Here is a 15,660-nt window from a genome sequence, read left to right on the forward strand (position 1 = left end):
GATGAATTAATTAGATTGTATGTAAATACGCAATTATTTTTATACTTTTTAGCGCATATTATATCTATTGTTTTGGAATAGTGTTTTTGAAGTCGGTTGTTTTTTTGTTAAAATATTTTTGATTTTTTGATTTTTAGTGAATTTGAAATACCCTAACTAACAATTTATCTAAATATGTGTAGATATACAAAATTTTTCAATGCAGCAATGAATGTAAGCGCTTCCGTTACTTTATCATAGATTCCGTAATCAGAACCTAACCAAACTCTCACCAAACTAACTTTGAAGTATATCCTTTCTAATAAAAAAAATCATAGAAATCGGTTAGATATTGAGTTGTTCGTAAATTTATCATCCACTTTGCTATACGTATGTACAGGAAATGTAAGACTTTTATGGTTTTCTCTTGGATGCCATTGTCAGATCTGGACCAAATTACAATGAGACCACAAGGGAAGCACCAGCTTTCAAATAAAAAAATAATTATCAAACATTTTTGAGGTAACAATCATAAAAAAAAAACATACCGACGAATTGAGAACCTCCTCCTTTTTTGAAGTCGGCGAATTTATATTAAATAAACTAATTATTTCTTAAACTATTGTTATTGCACTGTTGTAAAGTCTTTTAAATTATAGCAACGACATCCCAAACACATCCATTGAGTCAAAATTATTATTAAGTAGCTCAATAAATAGTCTCAGAGCGCTGCAATGGTCAAGACCAAAATTAGTTCTTGGAAGATGAAGGAATTCACGATTAATAAGCCTTGCTCGAGGGCGTGGTGAATTGAAATCAATTTGTTGTAATATTTCTGGGGTACTGGCGTTACCATTACATAATTAAATAAAAATAGCAAGTCTCGAAGTCTCCTGCTTCGAGGGCGCTGCTGTCGAATTTTTTCCAAGACAACAGGCAAACAGCGATTGACATACCAGTCTGCAATAACTGTCCTTCCATCTTCTAGTACTGTCGCGAAATGACCTTTCAGACCAAAGAATGAGGCAATCGCCGATCCTTAAAAGGATACACCCACTGAGCTGATTGTCTTTTGGTTTCGGATTCGTAGCAATATATCCAGCTTTCATCACCTGTGACGATGTCAAATACAGCATTTGAGTCACTGCCGTTGAACTTATCTAACTTTTTTGAACTTGACTCATACCAATGCCTGGGCTTGCCCGTATCTGCTAATAGGTCACTCTCCTATCTTCCTCTATCATGCGTCGAACAACACTAATGCTATCTTCAGTAGACGCTGTTATAAGAAGTCCCCCACGCGGATCATCATTGAGATTGCTACGTCCACGCTTAAACTCGTTATACCAATAATTGTAAATAGTGGCACGAGATGGGGCTTCATTAAGAAATGCTAATCGCAGCCTATCATAGCTTTGTTGTTGAGTAAGCCCACAACGAAAGTCATAATTAATCATTGACCGAAAATTTCCTCGCATTAGGTTCATTTTCACATGTAACAAGAGTTTTAGATATGCCGCCAATTCACTGCATTAGGTTACCAAAGGGTTCTAAAATTGAAATTCAAAAAAAGTTTTCATTAGCAGTGTTTCTAACTGGCCATTTGTAAACATTTTCAGTGTTAGCCACGTATTATATATCTTGGGGCTAGCTGTACCAGCACAGCGGATGCATATGAAGGAAGAACGGCGGCTCGTTCTGGATTGTACTGTAATACATAGGTTAAGACTATTTCACTAACATTTATATATGGACCTATTGTTGTCAAAAATAAATAAATAAATAGTAAATAATACAACTCGAGTATTTTGTGGATGGTAATATTAAATAAATTAATTCTGACGGTCAACATAAATTCAAATATTTTTTATTTAAAATAGGATTCAAATTCACTTATTTGACGTCCAAAATTAACACCCATTCAAAACAGACTGCCTCAGACCTGAGGGCTGATAAGAACGACCGCAAGATAGGTACTCATGAGTTTTTTGGAGTTTAAAAAAAATACGACAATGTAGTATAGCAGGGCCCAACCTGGCGTACTGCCCGCGTTCCTGAGTTATGTTCGTACTAATACTATATATTCTTTGGTATCGTACGAGTACTGTGACCCGGAGACCAATTCAATAATTATCTTTAATTAGAATGACGAATACACGGAATATCTCTAAACCTTTATTCAATTTCATTTTGTTTTAAGTTTGACGCACATTTTGTTTTATTTATAACGTAGTATTAAACGTAATATAACATTTCTTCCTTTTACCAGTGGGAAGTTCTTTTGCACGGGATGCCGGCTAGATTATGGGTACCACAATGGCGTCTTTTTCTGCCGTGAAGCAGTAATGTGTAAGCATTATTGTGTTTCGGTTTGAAGAGCGTCGTAGCTAGTGAAATTACTTGACAAGTCTCAAGGTGACGAGCGCAATAAATGTAGTGCCGCTCAGAAGCGGCTTACCTTTACGATGAAGGCACCGCCACCTGAAGAGGAACAGCGGTAGACCGGCGAAGTGCAAGTTCGTGGAAGTGAACGCAAATAAAGACTTGTCCCTTTAAGCTGTGTAATACTTTCCAATCCCTGACCCACTCTCGTGCCAGTAATATTACTTGTTGGCCGTCTCTACGATATTACTAAACTTTAAATCATATCACATAGCAAACAGCGATCTAAGTTGGATTAAACCTTACAATAACTTAACGTGATGTTATTAATAATCACAATAACACGTTTATTTTGATTTAAATTTATTATTATCTTTTGATAAATGTTTGATTATGAAACGGATGTAACTTTTAGTCAGCCTAGCGAAACTCTCTAAGAAAAAAGCGATTCACGCGATTGTATGAAACGTGCAGTTATTGATAGATTAAAAGATTACGACGCTCGCTTTCAAACTCAGCCGGATTATACTTCGTCGCCAATCGCCATACTGCAATTACTACTATTTCAAACTTATGTCAAATCACTGCTCGTTTCATAGTAAACTAAATTTCTATTTTTACTTAGGCAGTCCAGCCTCGTATTACGTAGTATTTACATCCTCTTTGCTGCCGTGTATCATAAGGTGAGTTATGTTGTGGTGATGTAGCGGGAGAGACACGCGACTTTCAGCAGACTCATAAAATTCAATCTCAGATGTTTTTTATTCAAGAAGTTCTGCATCAGTTGCTCTGAATCTTCGCTTTCTGAAGGACATGTTTGATCCAGAACAAATTAAGATTAAATCGATCTACTACGAGATACGTTTTAGCTTCTTTATTTATCCACAGTCATGATTCCAATCATCAGCTATTTCCTTCCAAGTCGATAACATCGCTATGTCATGTTTCAAACAATTCGTTTGTGTTTCAGCCAATATTTTGTTCAATTCCTTTTTGTTTGCGCTTATATCGTGAGTACATGTTGGTTTAGCACATTTCTGACCGACTTCAAAAAAGGAGGAGGTTCTTATTCGTTGGTATGTTTTTTTATGTTTGTTACCTCAGAACTTACGACTGGGTGAACAGATTTTGATAATTCTTTTTTTATTTGAAAGCTGGTCCTTCCCGTGTGGTCCCATTGCATTGGTCTAGGTCTGACAATGGCATCCATGAGAAAGCCATAAAAGTCTTAAATTTGCTATAAGTAGGTCCGCGACAAATGGACAAATAACTCAATATCGCGGCAACCAATTTCGATGATTCTTTTTTTATTGGAAAGGATTATAAGTAGGATAAGGGATAAAGGTAGTTTGGTGGGCAATCGGTTAGGTTCTGATTATGGGTTGCATGAGAAAGTAACGAAACTCTTCAATTCTTAGGAGCAAATTAACGATACTTGGCCGAACCGTTTTATGCTATCCGGATATTTTAGTCACCTACCGTAACGTCGTTATGGTCAAGTAATTGTCGTAGTTGAAAATGATGATCAATGGAACTCCTTAACGACTTACAGTAAAGGTGCGATCTGTGGCAAAATTTCTAACTATTCTTAATCAAATTGCAAAGCGCTTACGTCCATTGTTGCATTGCAAAATTTAGTAGGTCTACACATATTCAGATATATTATTAGTTAGTGTACTTCAGATTCACAAAAAATAACAAAAAAACAACCGACTTCAAAAAAACTGTTCCAAAACATATATATATATATATAATGTGTATTAAAGAGTGATCACTTGCCAGGTGTTCACTTGCTCAACCATTTCTCTTTCTTTTCACGACAAGTGTAATAAATTTCTTTATATAATGATATTTCTGCAGACCATGATATAAGAGTTATCTGACAGATAGACCTCATAGACCAGGAGGCGGCGCCGTCGTAACGATATTTCCCAATTTATATTCATCTTGCGAACTGAAAAGCCCACTTCTTGAAGCATTTTATTGTTATTGTGTAGTTACGGAGGTAGAGTAGGGGGCAGTAGGTAAGGGGGTACTCTTTGTCTGCTCTGCAGCACGAGAGGGTGGGATTATCCGGAACGATAATATCGTAATTACAAGACAATTCCAGAGATAGGTGCCGCGTGAGTGACACCGGAGTGACGAGTGTCACGCAACACGCGTCATCAACACAATCATTTGGACAGACAGACTTTCATAAATATAAGTGTTATTTTTAAATAGGTGTCGGATTCTGATCCAATTTGATTGAATAACATAATATAATTTGAACTTGAATAATAATAATTATTTAGTTTATTCTTTATGTATATACTATGTTTTATACATAAAGATAATATACTAGCTGATCCGACAGATGTTGTTCTGTACATCTATATATATAAAAATGAATTGCTGTTCGTTAGTCTCGCTAAAACTCGGGAACGGCTGGACCGATTTGGCTAATTCTGGTCTTGAATTATTTGTGGAAGTCCAGGGAAGGTTTAAAAGGTGAATAAATATGAAAATGTAGATACATCTTCTCGATCATCGATTTTGACCCACTTTAAACGGACAGATTTCGTTCAAACAATTATTTTTATTTCCAATTCTGTATGGACATATTTTCTATGATAGAAATTATTGGCGTACGGTTTGACAGTTCTGCTGTGAAACAATTTCACTACAGCAACAGGCTGTATATTTTACGAAATAATTCCTGATGTTATGATATATTATTGACACATTCATAAAAAAAAACATTATTTTATTTATTATATGCAGAACAACGTCTGTCGGGTCAGCTAGTAATTATTAAAATACAGTTTTTTTATGAATTCGTCAATAATATTTCATAACATCAAGAATTATTTCGTGAAATATGCACCCTATTGATATAATGAAATTGTTTCACAACAGAACTGTCAAACGGTGCGTCAATAAATTCTCTCATAGAAAATATGTCCATACAAAACAAATATTGGAAATAAAAATAATTATTGGTCAAAAATCGAAATAAACCATACTACAGATGAAGATCACCTCACCGCGTCGGTCCACAAGGTTCAACTACTACCAATTTATATATAATTATGATCCTTATATATAAATTATCCCGACTTTAGCTGACGTTACCCGAACGAGGGTTAAAAAATGGCCCTTGATCTGATTTAAAAGGAGTCTCATAAAAAAGTTTGTTCAAAAAAAAATTTAAAGCTTTCCTATCTGGTACTCACATTCTAATACTTTTTAGAAGATTTTTTTATAACAGTCTGGGACAAGACGAGCAGGATGTTCAGCTGATGATCTAAAAATTCAGAGTGGCATTGAATTTGCGCTCGTCACCTTGAGACAAAAGATGTTAAGTCTCATTTGCTCAGTAATTTCACTTGCTACGACACCCTTCAGACCGAAATACAATAATGGTTTTACACATTACTGCTTCACGGCAGACAAAGGCGCCGTTGTGGTACACATAATCTAGCTGGCATCCTGTGCAAAGGAGCCTCCCACTGGTAAATATATATTAAAATTCATGTTAATAAATAGAATGTGGCGTAATTTAGAAATGGACGGATTGCGGTTGCTGGAAATATTGTCACGTTAGTTGGAGAGAGAATTATATTGCCAATTCTCCAAAGTCAATTTGGTCCAACATGAACACCAAATTCTATTAGAACTCCACGTCTAGTAATATGGCCTTGTAAAATAAATATGTGACTACCGGTGATTCAGTCTATGAGGCTTTTATTTCCACTTGGATTTTCTCAATAACAACCACAGTAATCTTGTGACAATCTGACAAACAAACAAATCCGTGGAATGAGCTTCCTTGTGCGGTGTTTCCGGGACGATACGATATGGGTACCTTCAAAAACAAGCGCGTACACCTTCCTTAAAGCAGCTCTCCTGTGATTCCTCTGAGAATGTGGTCGGCGGTCATCACACCACCAGGTGATCCGTACGCTCGTTTGTCCTCCGTTTCATAAAAAAAAATCTTTGTCGCAAGTCGCGCAATGTATTTTACAGTGTCGTTAATGTGGTTCAAAAGAATAGACTCCTTCATGAACGATTTAGTTTTTAGTCATGTTTCCTCAATGATATCATCACGTTCTCCATGGACCAAGGTCACCAGGTGATGAGGTTGACATGTAGCTTACACAGATATGGCACTACGTCCTCAATCATTTCATCTCACTTCAGAAAGACGAAGAAAGAAGAAATTGTACGGCTTATGAGTAAGCGGACGCGATTCTGCAGCTGGAGGCCCCCGCTAGTCCTTAAGGAACTCCTGGTGGTAAAATGTGAGTCTAACTTCTTTGGAGACGCGTAGAAAAAGGTTTTTGCGATGCGTTACACCGAGAACTTTTGATTATATATTTGACTTGCTATGTAGTTCTGAAGAACTCGTGTAATTATATTGAGGGTTGACCTCAGGTTGTGGCTTTTTATTAGTGTAATTAATCCCAGAAGTGTGAGGGTTATCACTTTAAAAAGTAACAAATTGTTTCATTTAAACTTTTTGATCAATAAAGTGGTCGTAAATGTAGATGCTATTAAAACTTTTTCAATGTTCGTACAATTCGTACAACTAGTTTGAGTTGCAAATAAACATATAATCTCACATGTCCTCATTTATAACTTGAGTTAGGATGTGCAATATTCCCCAAAACTGTCTCCTCTCGTGAGTAACATAAGTAATAAACATGAATATTAAGTACAACCACAGCCCGCGGCCACTGAATACTAAATGAATTCACTGGCGTTTTATGAATGAACATTAATTACAATATACTTTAAGCTATTCGTTGTTCGTACTTCGTACACATAAAAGGGCTTTTCCTATGAAATTGCCGCTCTGCAGTACCGGCCATTTCAAATCAAAATAATTTTTGTTTGGCTAAGAATTCTAATTTCAAATTAATTCTATTTTAAGAACATGGAATTGTTTTTCCAAAAGTAGTCATTTGTTTATTGACTTGTGTTACATTTTCATCGTTTTCGTCATCATGGATACGTTAAAAATTCGAGTAATTATGGAATATGAGTACCGTCGTGGCAGCAACGCGGCACAAGCGGCACGCAACATCAACGACGTTTACGGAGCTAACATTACAAACCAACGCACCACCTGTTATTGTTTGCTTGCTTCCGTTCTGGAAATTTCGACCTGAAAAAATAACCTCGCGGTCGTCCGAAGACTTTGGTCGACAATAACGAATTAAAGGCGATTGTGGAAGCTGATGATACACAATCTACGGCTGAATTAGCAGCAGCTTTCGACGATAGCGTCAATACAATATTGGTCCATTTGCATCAAATTGGCAAAGTAAAAAAGCTTGACAAATTCGTGCCCCACGAACACAATGATCGCCAGCGCGAAGTCGCGCGTCGATACTTGCCTTGCACTGCTCAACAGACACACAAATGAAAGAATTTTGAACCGCATTGTTACCTGCGATGAAAAATGGATTCTGTTTGATAACCGCAAGCGCTCAGCATGTTGGTTGGATCCTGGTTAATAAGTTTTGTTAAAAATGGGCCAAAATAAAAGTTTGGAGGGTTCAACTAGACAAATAATTGTTAATTTACATTTCGATCAAAAGTGGACATAGAGGAGAATAGCTGACCTTTTGAAATGTTCTTTAAGGAAAGTTTTTAATGCTATTGGCCATTATAGAATATACGGAACTATTGAAAACATTTTTAGAATGACACGACCGTAAAGATATGCTAATCGTACGTGTTACTAAACAAGACCCATTTAAAGGCTCCAACCAGATTAAACATGAAGGTTTTTCGCCTGATGACGTCAAAACTGGTAGACAGCCTACCGTAGGCTGAAGCCTAGTGGAAGCTAAATTGTTTGGGGTGGTTTTTTGAAAGGTACGGCTTCTTATCAAGCAACACCGAAAGAAGCGTTTATTTTTGTTATGTTATATAAAAATTCAGACAGAAAGCACTTTGTTAGACGTCTACTAAACCATAATTTGAATCATAAATACACAAGGAGCAGAGTTAAGCACGGTGGCTACAATATCTAAGTATGGGGATTTTTTTCGGATGTGGAGTTGCACCTGTTCGAAAGATGGAAGGTACAATGGAACAATTTCAGTTCCAAAACATATTAGACGTGGAACTTTCATCGTAATGACCCTAAACACGAGGCCAATGGTGTCAAATGCCTTATTAGGGAACAGTGTATTTCCTTTTTAGACTTGCGTGGAAATAGTCTGGGTTTAAACCCTTTTGAAAATAATTGGTAATTCGTAAAAAAAAAAGTTTCAAGCAAACGCAACTCCAGTCAAAAGAACTCTACGAAGCTTTTGTCGAAGCATGGTACTCAATCCCCAATCGAAAAATGTCTGACATTGCTTGAATCAATACCGTGTCGTTGCAGAGCTGTCATGAACAATAAAGGCTACGCAATTAAATATTAATTATAACAAAAAATATTAGCCTTTGAACAGTATTACGTAAAAAATATATTACTGATTACTTATTCTTATAAATTATAGAATTTTTTAATGGATTTTTCTGTTGTTTCTAATTAGTTGTCCACCACTGTTGATACCTTAAAAGACATTTAGTTGTTTTTACCAAATTTTATGTGTAAACGGCAGTTGTTATGTAGTATTTTGTTGTTTTTCCAATAAGTAATTGACATAATATTTTATGCAATTTGTTTTTTCATTTTCATTTCCAAATAAAAAAATGTTGCTGCAAAGTATCTTGTATAATGTTTAAGATGTGGATGTGTGGCGGTCCTCCACAGTGCGGTTTTCAAGGAGCTTTCTTCCACGTACTACAAAGCTGTGGAATGAGCTTCCTTGTGGGATGTTTCCGGGACGATACGACATGGGTACCTTCAAAAAAAGCGCGTACACCTTCCTTAAAGGGCGGCAACGCTCTTGTGATTCCTCTGGTGTTGCAAGAGAGTGTGGGCGGCGGTGATCACTTAACACCAGGTGACCCGTGTGCTCGTTTATTAATTTTTTTTATTCCATAAAAAAAAGATAGTGTTTTTCTAATTATGTGTCCACCACTGTATGTACATACATGAACATACTGATGCTTCTGTTTAACGTTGTAATAAATCACAAGCCATCTTATTTACCTCTTTATGATCTCAAAATATGGTAATATTATTACTTGTGGTAACGTCGTAACGCGAGTCGTTGTCATCTCTAAACGATGAGATGACTCGATTTTCTTTCATCGAGAATTCTGCTTCATGATGTGAAATCTTAAAGTTAAATGTTTCTATTAATTTTAGATTCCTACTGTTAGAAATAAAAATTATGCTAACTCACATATTTATATATTACACTTTACAAAAATAGTTTGTTTTGAATACTCGTTAATAGAAATACTCATAGAAACTCTATTCAAATTCAAAACCAAATATTTTTACTCAAAATAGGATGTGACATCACTTATTGAAAGTCAAAAACTACCACCCATTCCAAAATGAATGCCTCAGACCTGAGAAGGAACTCAGCGGGCTTTTTTTTCACCGAATAAATATGTTTACAAAGTAATATTGTACAATTAAACTTATTATTTAATAGCCTGACACTCCATTCCCAATCTGTGGTATCATTAAGAAAGTCATTTATGTTATAGTAACCTTTACCACACAAACGTTTTTTAACAATTCTTTTGAATAACGTAATACTTTTGTTTTGAACATTTTCTGGGATCTTGATGTAAAAGCATAAACATCACCTCACAAAAGACTTACTAACTCGACTTAGTCGAGTAGTAGGCATCATAAGTTTATGTCTGTTCCTGGTGTTAACATTATGGTTATGACAGTTTCTGGCAAATTCACTTATGTGCCTATGAACATACATTACATTATCAAGAATATATTGAGAAGCAACAGTCAAGATGTTAATTTCTTTGAATTTTGCTCTCAAAGATTCTTAAGGACCTAGGTTATAAATAGCGCGAATAGCCCTCTTCTGCAGCACAAATATTGTATTAATATCGGCAGCGTTATCCCATAGCAAAATACCATAGGACATAATACTATGGAAATAACTAAAGTATACTAGTCGCGCCGTATCTATGTCAGTTAATTGTCTAATCTTTTTAACCGCGTATGCTGCAGAACTAAGTCTGTTCCCCAATCCTTCAATATTATTCCCATTGTTATTTGGAATCAAGAGTTATGCCAGGAAATATAGCAGATTCCACCGGTTCTATCACCTCTCCGTTTAACAAAACATTTGCATTTACATTTTTGACATTTGGTACGGTAAATTTAATGTATTTAGTTTTCTTGCTATTTAACAATAGGTTATTGGCGCTAAACCAGTACACGATGTCAGATAAAATATCGTTCACTTTGTCATACATAGCTTGGTTTCTTTTTACTTTGAAAATCAGTGAAGTATTGCACGTCATATTTAAAAAAATATAATTCTTAAACTAAACACTACCTGCCTTACTTATAAACGCGAAGTAAAGTTATTCCAAATTTAAAATTACTTCTCCCTGTCATGTAATTCTGTAGTGACAAAGGTTAGATAAAGACAAAAACTTGGAATAACTTTACTGCGCGTTTATACATACATATTATTCAGCAAACGCTGGTTTGATTTCGACTATATATCTATTATATATATCTACATTACATACAGCCATACGCTCCAAATGACATGTCGTGTATCAAAACAGTGCCTGCATTCAATTTAGTTACAGAAACATCAAGTTTGCTCGAAGATTATATAATAAGTTTCATTCTGCTTTGGATTGAATGCAATGTGTTCGCTCCACGAGGTAACTGTGGAGTCTGGAAGCCACAATGCTTCGTTCACTTTGGACCGTGAAATAAGCTCGCTCTTACTGAAATATTTGTGTCACAGCCGTTCATGTCCGGATTAAGTTGTAACTGTTCTTATATCTTGGAATATTATATTCCTTTCACTAGCAAAATCTTTATTACTGTGCCGTTACCAAGTAGTAATAATATATGCGCTGATTTGTTACAAACAACAAAGCAATACAGTCCAACTGAAAACCTTCTACTGTGTAAAAAACGAACTCTCGAACAGTTTTCTGTCTAAACTTTGCTTCTTTGTAATTGTCCTTAAGCCACGAGATCGGAATTCTCCTTTGCCGGATGAGTAAGGGAGTCATATACTATATATACTGTGTCTATAAACAAGACTATAATAGCTCAGATGGGACATTGGGTGATCCAGAAAGCAGAAGACCCCGAATCCAGATGTCTTATTAGTTTTTTTTGGTTCAAGTTTTGTACATTCTTTAAAATCTGAGCAAGGCTCGGTCGTCCGGATATTAAATAAATAAATAAAATATGGTCAAGTCCGGCTGTTTTGTCTGGGTCAAGTTTTGATAATAATTTGATAAATTGTTACAGATGCGTGGCGCCGCAGCTGCGACGGGCGCGGGGAGCGCGGGGGACGCCCGCTAGGATGCGACATGAACGGCTCGGCCGCGCTCGAGTGCTACACGGAGCTGGGGGTGTCTCCGGGAGACAAGGCGTTCCGGTTCGTGGTGCACGGCGTGTTGTTGAACGGCATCGGCGCCGCGGGGCTGCTGGGCAACGCCCTAGCCGTGCTGGTGCTGTCGCGGCCGCAGATGCGCTCCTCCATCAATTGCCTGCTGGTGGGGCTAGCAGCCTGCGACACACTCCTCATCCTCACCTCGCTGCTGCTGTTCGGACTCACGGCAGTCTACCCCTACACCGGCCACCTGCGCTACTACTACTACCACATCTGCCCCCACATCACGCCCTACGTGTACCCGCTGGCGAACGCCGCGCAGACCATGTCGGTTTACCTGACGCTGATCGTGACGGTGGAGCGCTGGGTCGCCGTGTGCCATCCTTTCCGCGCCAAGTCGCTGTGCACGTCGTCGAGGGCGCGTTGGTACGTGCTGGGCACGGCGCTGTTCGCGCTAGTATACAACGCGCCGAAGCTGTTCGAGGCCGAGGTGGTGGCCGAGGGTGCGCCGGGTGGCGAGGTGGTGTACTGCGTGCAGGCCGACATGAGCTTCCGCACGGACACGTACGTTGCGATCTACATCCACTGGATGTACCTGCTGGTTATGTACATCGTGCCGTTCTCCGCACTGGCGGCGCTAAACGCCTGCATCGTGCGCCAGGTGCGGCGCGCACAGGCGGAGCGTGCCCGCCTGTCGCGTGTTCAGCGCCGCGAGTTGGGTCTGGCCACCATGCTGCTCGTCGTAGTGCTCGTTTTCTTCATCTGCAACCTGCTGCCGCTTGTCACCAACGCGTTCGAGGTGTTCCTCGGCGACGAGTTCGATCACCTCGACCCGCTCGTCAAGACTAGCAACTTGATGGTGACCATCAACAGTAGCGTCAACTTCTTGATATATGTCATATTCGGAGAGAAGTTCAAGCGGGTGTTCCTGAAGATGTTCTGCGCGGGTCGGGTGCGCCGTGGCTGGACGCGCGGTTCGCCCGACCAGACGCGCGATGACTCGTTCGCGTCGTGCGGCGAGCGCATGTCTCTTCGCCTGGTGCGAGACGGCACGTTGCGGCGGTCGGACGCGCGTCCCAACCGCACCCGCCCGCGCGTCCCGCCCGCTCCCGCGCCCACTGTGTACTACCCCGCACCCCCCACCCCCTCCACCGACGTGTCCGTAACATCGCTGGCGCCGGACGTCGCACACCACGTCGCCAATGGTAACTCTCGGATACACTTCTGACGAAGGCAGAACATTGTGTAGGTGTGAACCTTTTGCTCGAATGTCGAAAGTTTTTTCCGCGGCTTTCAGTAGAGTGAACTATTCGATATCGCCACTTAAAGAAAGACGGATTTTGGACTCCTTATAAATCAGCTTGGCCTTAAAGCCCACACAATACGCGGGTAACGGTATATGGTTCCCGTGGTGTCGCACGGGAGTGTCGTCGGTACTGAATGCATCAAACGTAAGTCGGTTTTTTATCCCCTTACATAAATAAATATTGTATCGACGGTATTGGTTGATAGTAATAGTAATTGTTTCGCAGGGCACATAATCTTTTTATATTTTCGGTTTTTTTTAATCCAATTTATAATTCTCTATTTTCTTTATACTTGTAAGAGTTGATTTTTTTATAAATAATGCAAAGTATCGATGGATTGGCGATAATATTTCACGTACGGACAGTACCGACGTGTTGAGTGCGGGCGATTCACTCTACTATTAGCCAGGTAAAAGATCAGTTCTGCAAGGAAACACGTTTGTAACAGGGCTTGCGAAGGTCTGTGGTGACAGATGACCTTACATGGTCTTGTTTAAAAGACACTACTTTACTACGTGTAGAAGAATTGGACGGATCATTTTTGTAACTTTTACGAATTATGATTTTGACTGTAAGACGTGTTGGTGAAATATAAAGTCGCGTCATCACCATTCTGTTTAACTTGTAGATTGCGTTGCAATGTCCGGGAAATAATCGTCTCTATTGTTCTACTTACAAGTTTAAAACAATGAATGTGTATGAAAGTGAATGATAGTATTTTCTTTGATTTACGCAAATGTGACACATTTAAATAAAACACTTTAACGTGTTTTGCGTAAAAGGTTACATTTTTTATTATTATTTTAGTTCACCCGACATTTCAAGACCTTTCCAGATCTCGTTTTCAAGGGGGACTTCGGATGAAATGAGCCAAGATAGTATTTGTCAAAGGTAGTTGTAATTATGAAGTTTTGCGCCATATATTGCCTCGAAGGTGGTATTTGCTGTAGACAGATAGTTTTTGGCAAAAACCATCTGCTAAACTTCATAATACTACCTAACAAATACTATCTTGAGTCATTACATCTGAAGTCGTCTTTAAAACGAACGAGATCTGGAAAGGTCTTGAAATGTCGGGTTACATAAATAAAATAGTATTAAAATTGAAACTCAAAAATCGAATGTAAAATCAAATTTACAATTATACGCGATTTTACCCTTTATAAAGTATTTTTATTTAAAAGTGAATCTCCTTGTTCAAGTTGGTCCATGTAAAACGTTTCTGTATCGTGAGTAACATTTGTAGTTACTGGGGGTGTCTCCGGGAGACAAGGCGTTCCGGTTCGTGGTGCACGGCGTGTTGTTGAACGGCATCCGCGCCGCGGGGCTGCTGGGCAACGCCCTAGCCGTGCTGGTGCTGTCGCGGCCGCAGATGCGCTCCTCCATCAATTGCCTGCTGGTGGGGCTAGCAATAACAATCAGGTTTACCGAAAGTAAACCTGATTGTAGATTGTTCATAAGAATCGGTAGTAAATCCAACAATTGCTCTTTTAACAAATATATAAACTTAATACAAAAGTCTTAGATTATTAAGGATTGGTCTCCGCTGCACTCAAGTCAACTTACACTACGCCCAAGTGGGTACTCGAGCCAGTTTCGAGCAATGTGTGACATTAATGTGCCACATGTTCTGTTAAACTTTACTACTAATTGAAGCAAATATTTTCGTACTAAAACTTTATAAAAATAATAAATACTACAAAAAATAAGAAAGACACTGCGATCACATATCATCAATAAGTATTTTGTATTTTATTCAAATATTCAAATTCAAATATTTTTATTCAAAATAGGATGTGACTAATAAGTGATTTATTGAAAGTCAAAAACTACCATCCATTCCAAAATTAATGCATCAGACCTGAGAAGAACAGGCGCAACAAACTCAGCGGGCTTTTTTTCATCGAAAAATATGCTTACAAAGTAATATTGTACAATTAAACTTAAATTTATTTAATAGCCTAAGGGCGGTCACTCCATTCCCAATCTGTGGTATCATTAAGAAAGTAATTTATGTTATAGTAACCTTTACTGCACAAACGTTTTTTAACAATTCTTTTGAATAATTTCAATGTAAAATAACACGAAGCGTATGTTACAAAATTTGAAAAATGCCATTGAGTGTCAAATGCACACAAATATCTAAGGCAGTGCGATATCCATGACCAATCCTTAATCTGTGTCTACTTTTGGACTTAAAGACTTAAGAATATTATATTATAGAAAATACCGTAATAATGACATGATATTTGTATATAATGTTGTACATAGTATTTAGATATACAATAGGGGTAAAGACAAGTCGAGAAACAGCGGGCGTCGTGTTACGTAGTGACACTCACCGCTCGAGACAGTCCGAGCTGAGAACACGAGCGTCACATTGAGTATTGATTGTTAATTGTAGTTAGATAAGCTATGACATTATATTATTAGTTGTAGTTTAAGAAACTATGTAAGTTTATTATGTTATAATTTATTGATTATTGATAAATATCTACATGTTCGACATGATATTTAAATATAAACCTATTGATGTA

The 15,660-nt window shown here is 38.1% G+C and overlaps 1 protein-coding gene across 4 annotated transcripts in view; it reads left to right on the forward strand.

The window, feature by feature from the left end:
* Positions 1-15,660, forward strand: part of LOC126964532 (FMRFamide receptor-like) — a 95,665-nt gene extending 80,005 nt beyond the window's left edge. For all 4 annotated transcript variants that reach the window (XM_050807720.1, XM_050807718.1, XM_050807721.1 and 1 more), the window contains one exon: positions 11,732-15,660. In XM_050807720.1, the coding sequence (XP_050663677.1) occupies positions 11,794-13,044 (1,251 nt within the window). In that variant the 5' untranslated portion in view covers positions 11,732-11,793 and the 3' untranslated portion in view covers positions 13,045-15,660. The remainder of the gene's footprint in view (positions 1-11,731) is intronic.

This window comes from Leptidea sinapis, chromosome 5 (genome assembly GCF_905404315.1).
Source record: "Leptidea sinapis chromosome 5, ilLepSina1.1, whole genome shotgun sequence".
NCBI classification, from domain to species: domain Eukaryota; kingdom Metazoa; phylum Arthropoda; class Insecta; order Lepidoptera; family Pieridae; genus Leptidea; species Leptidea sinapis.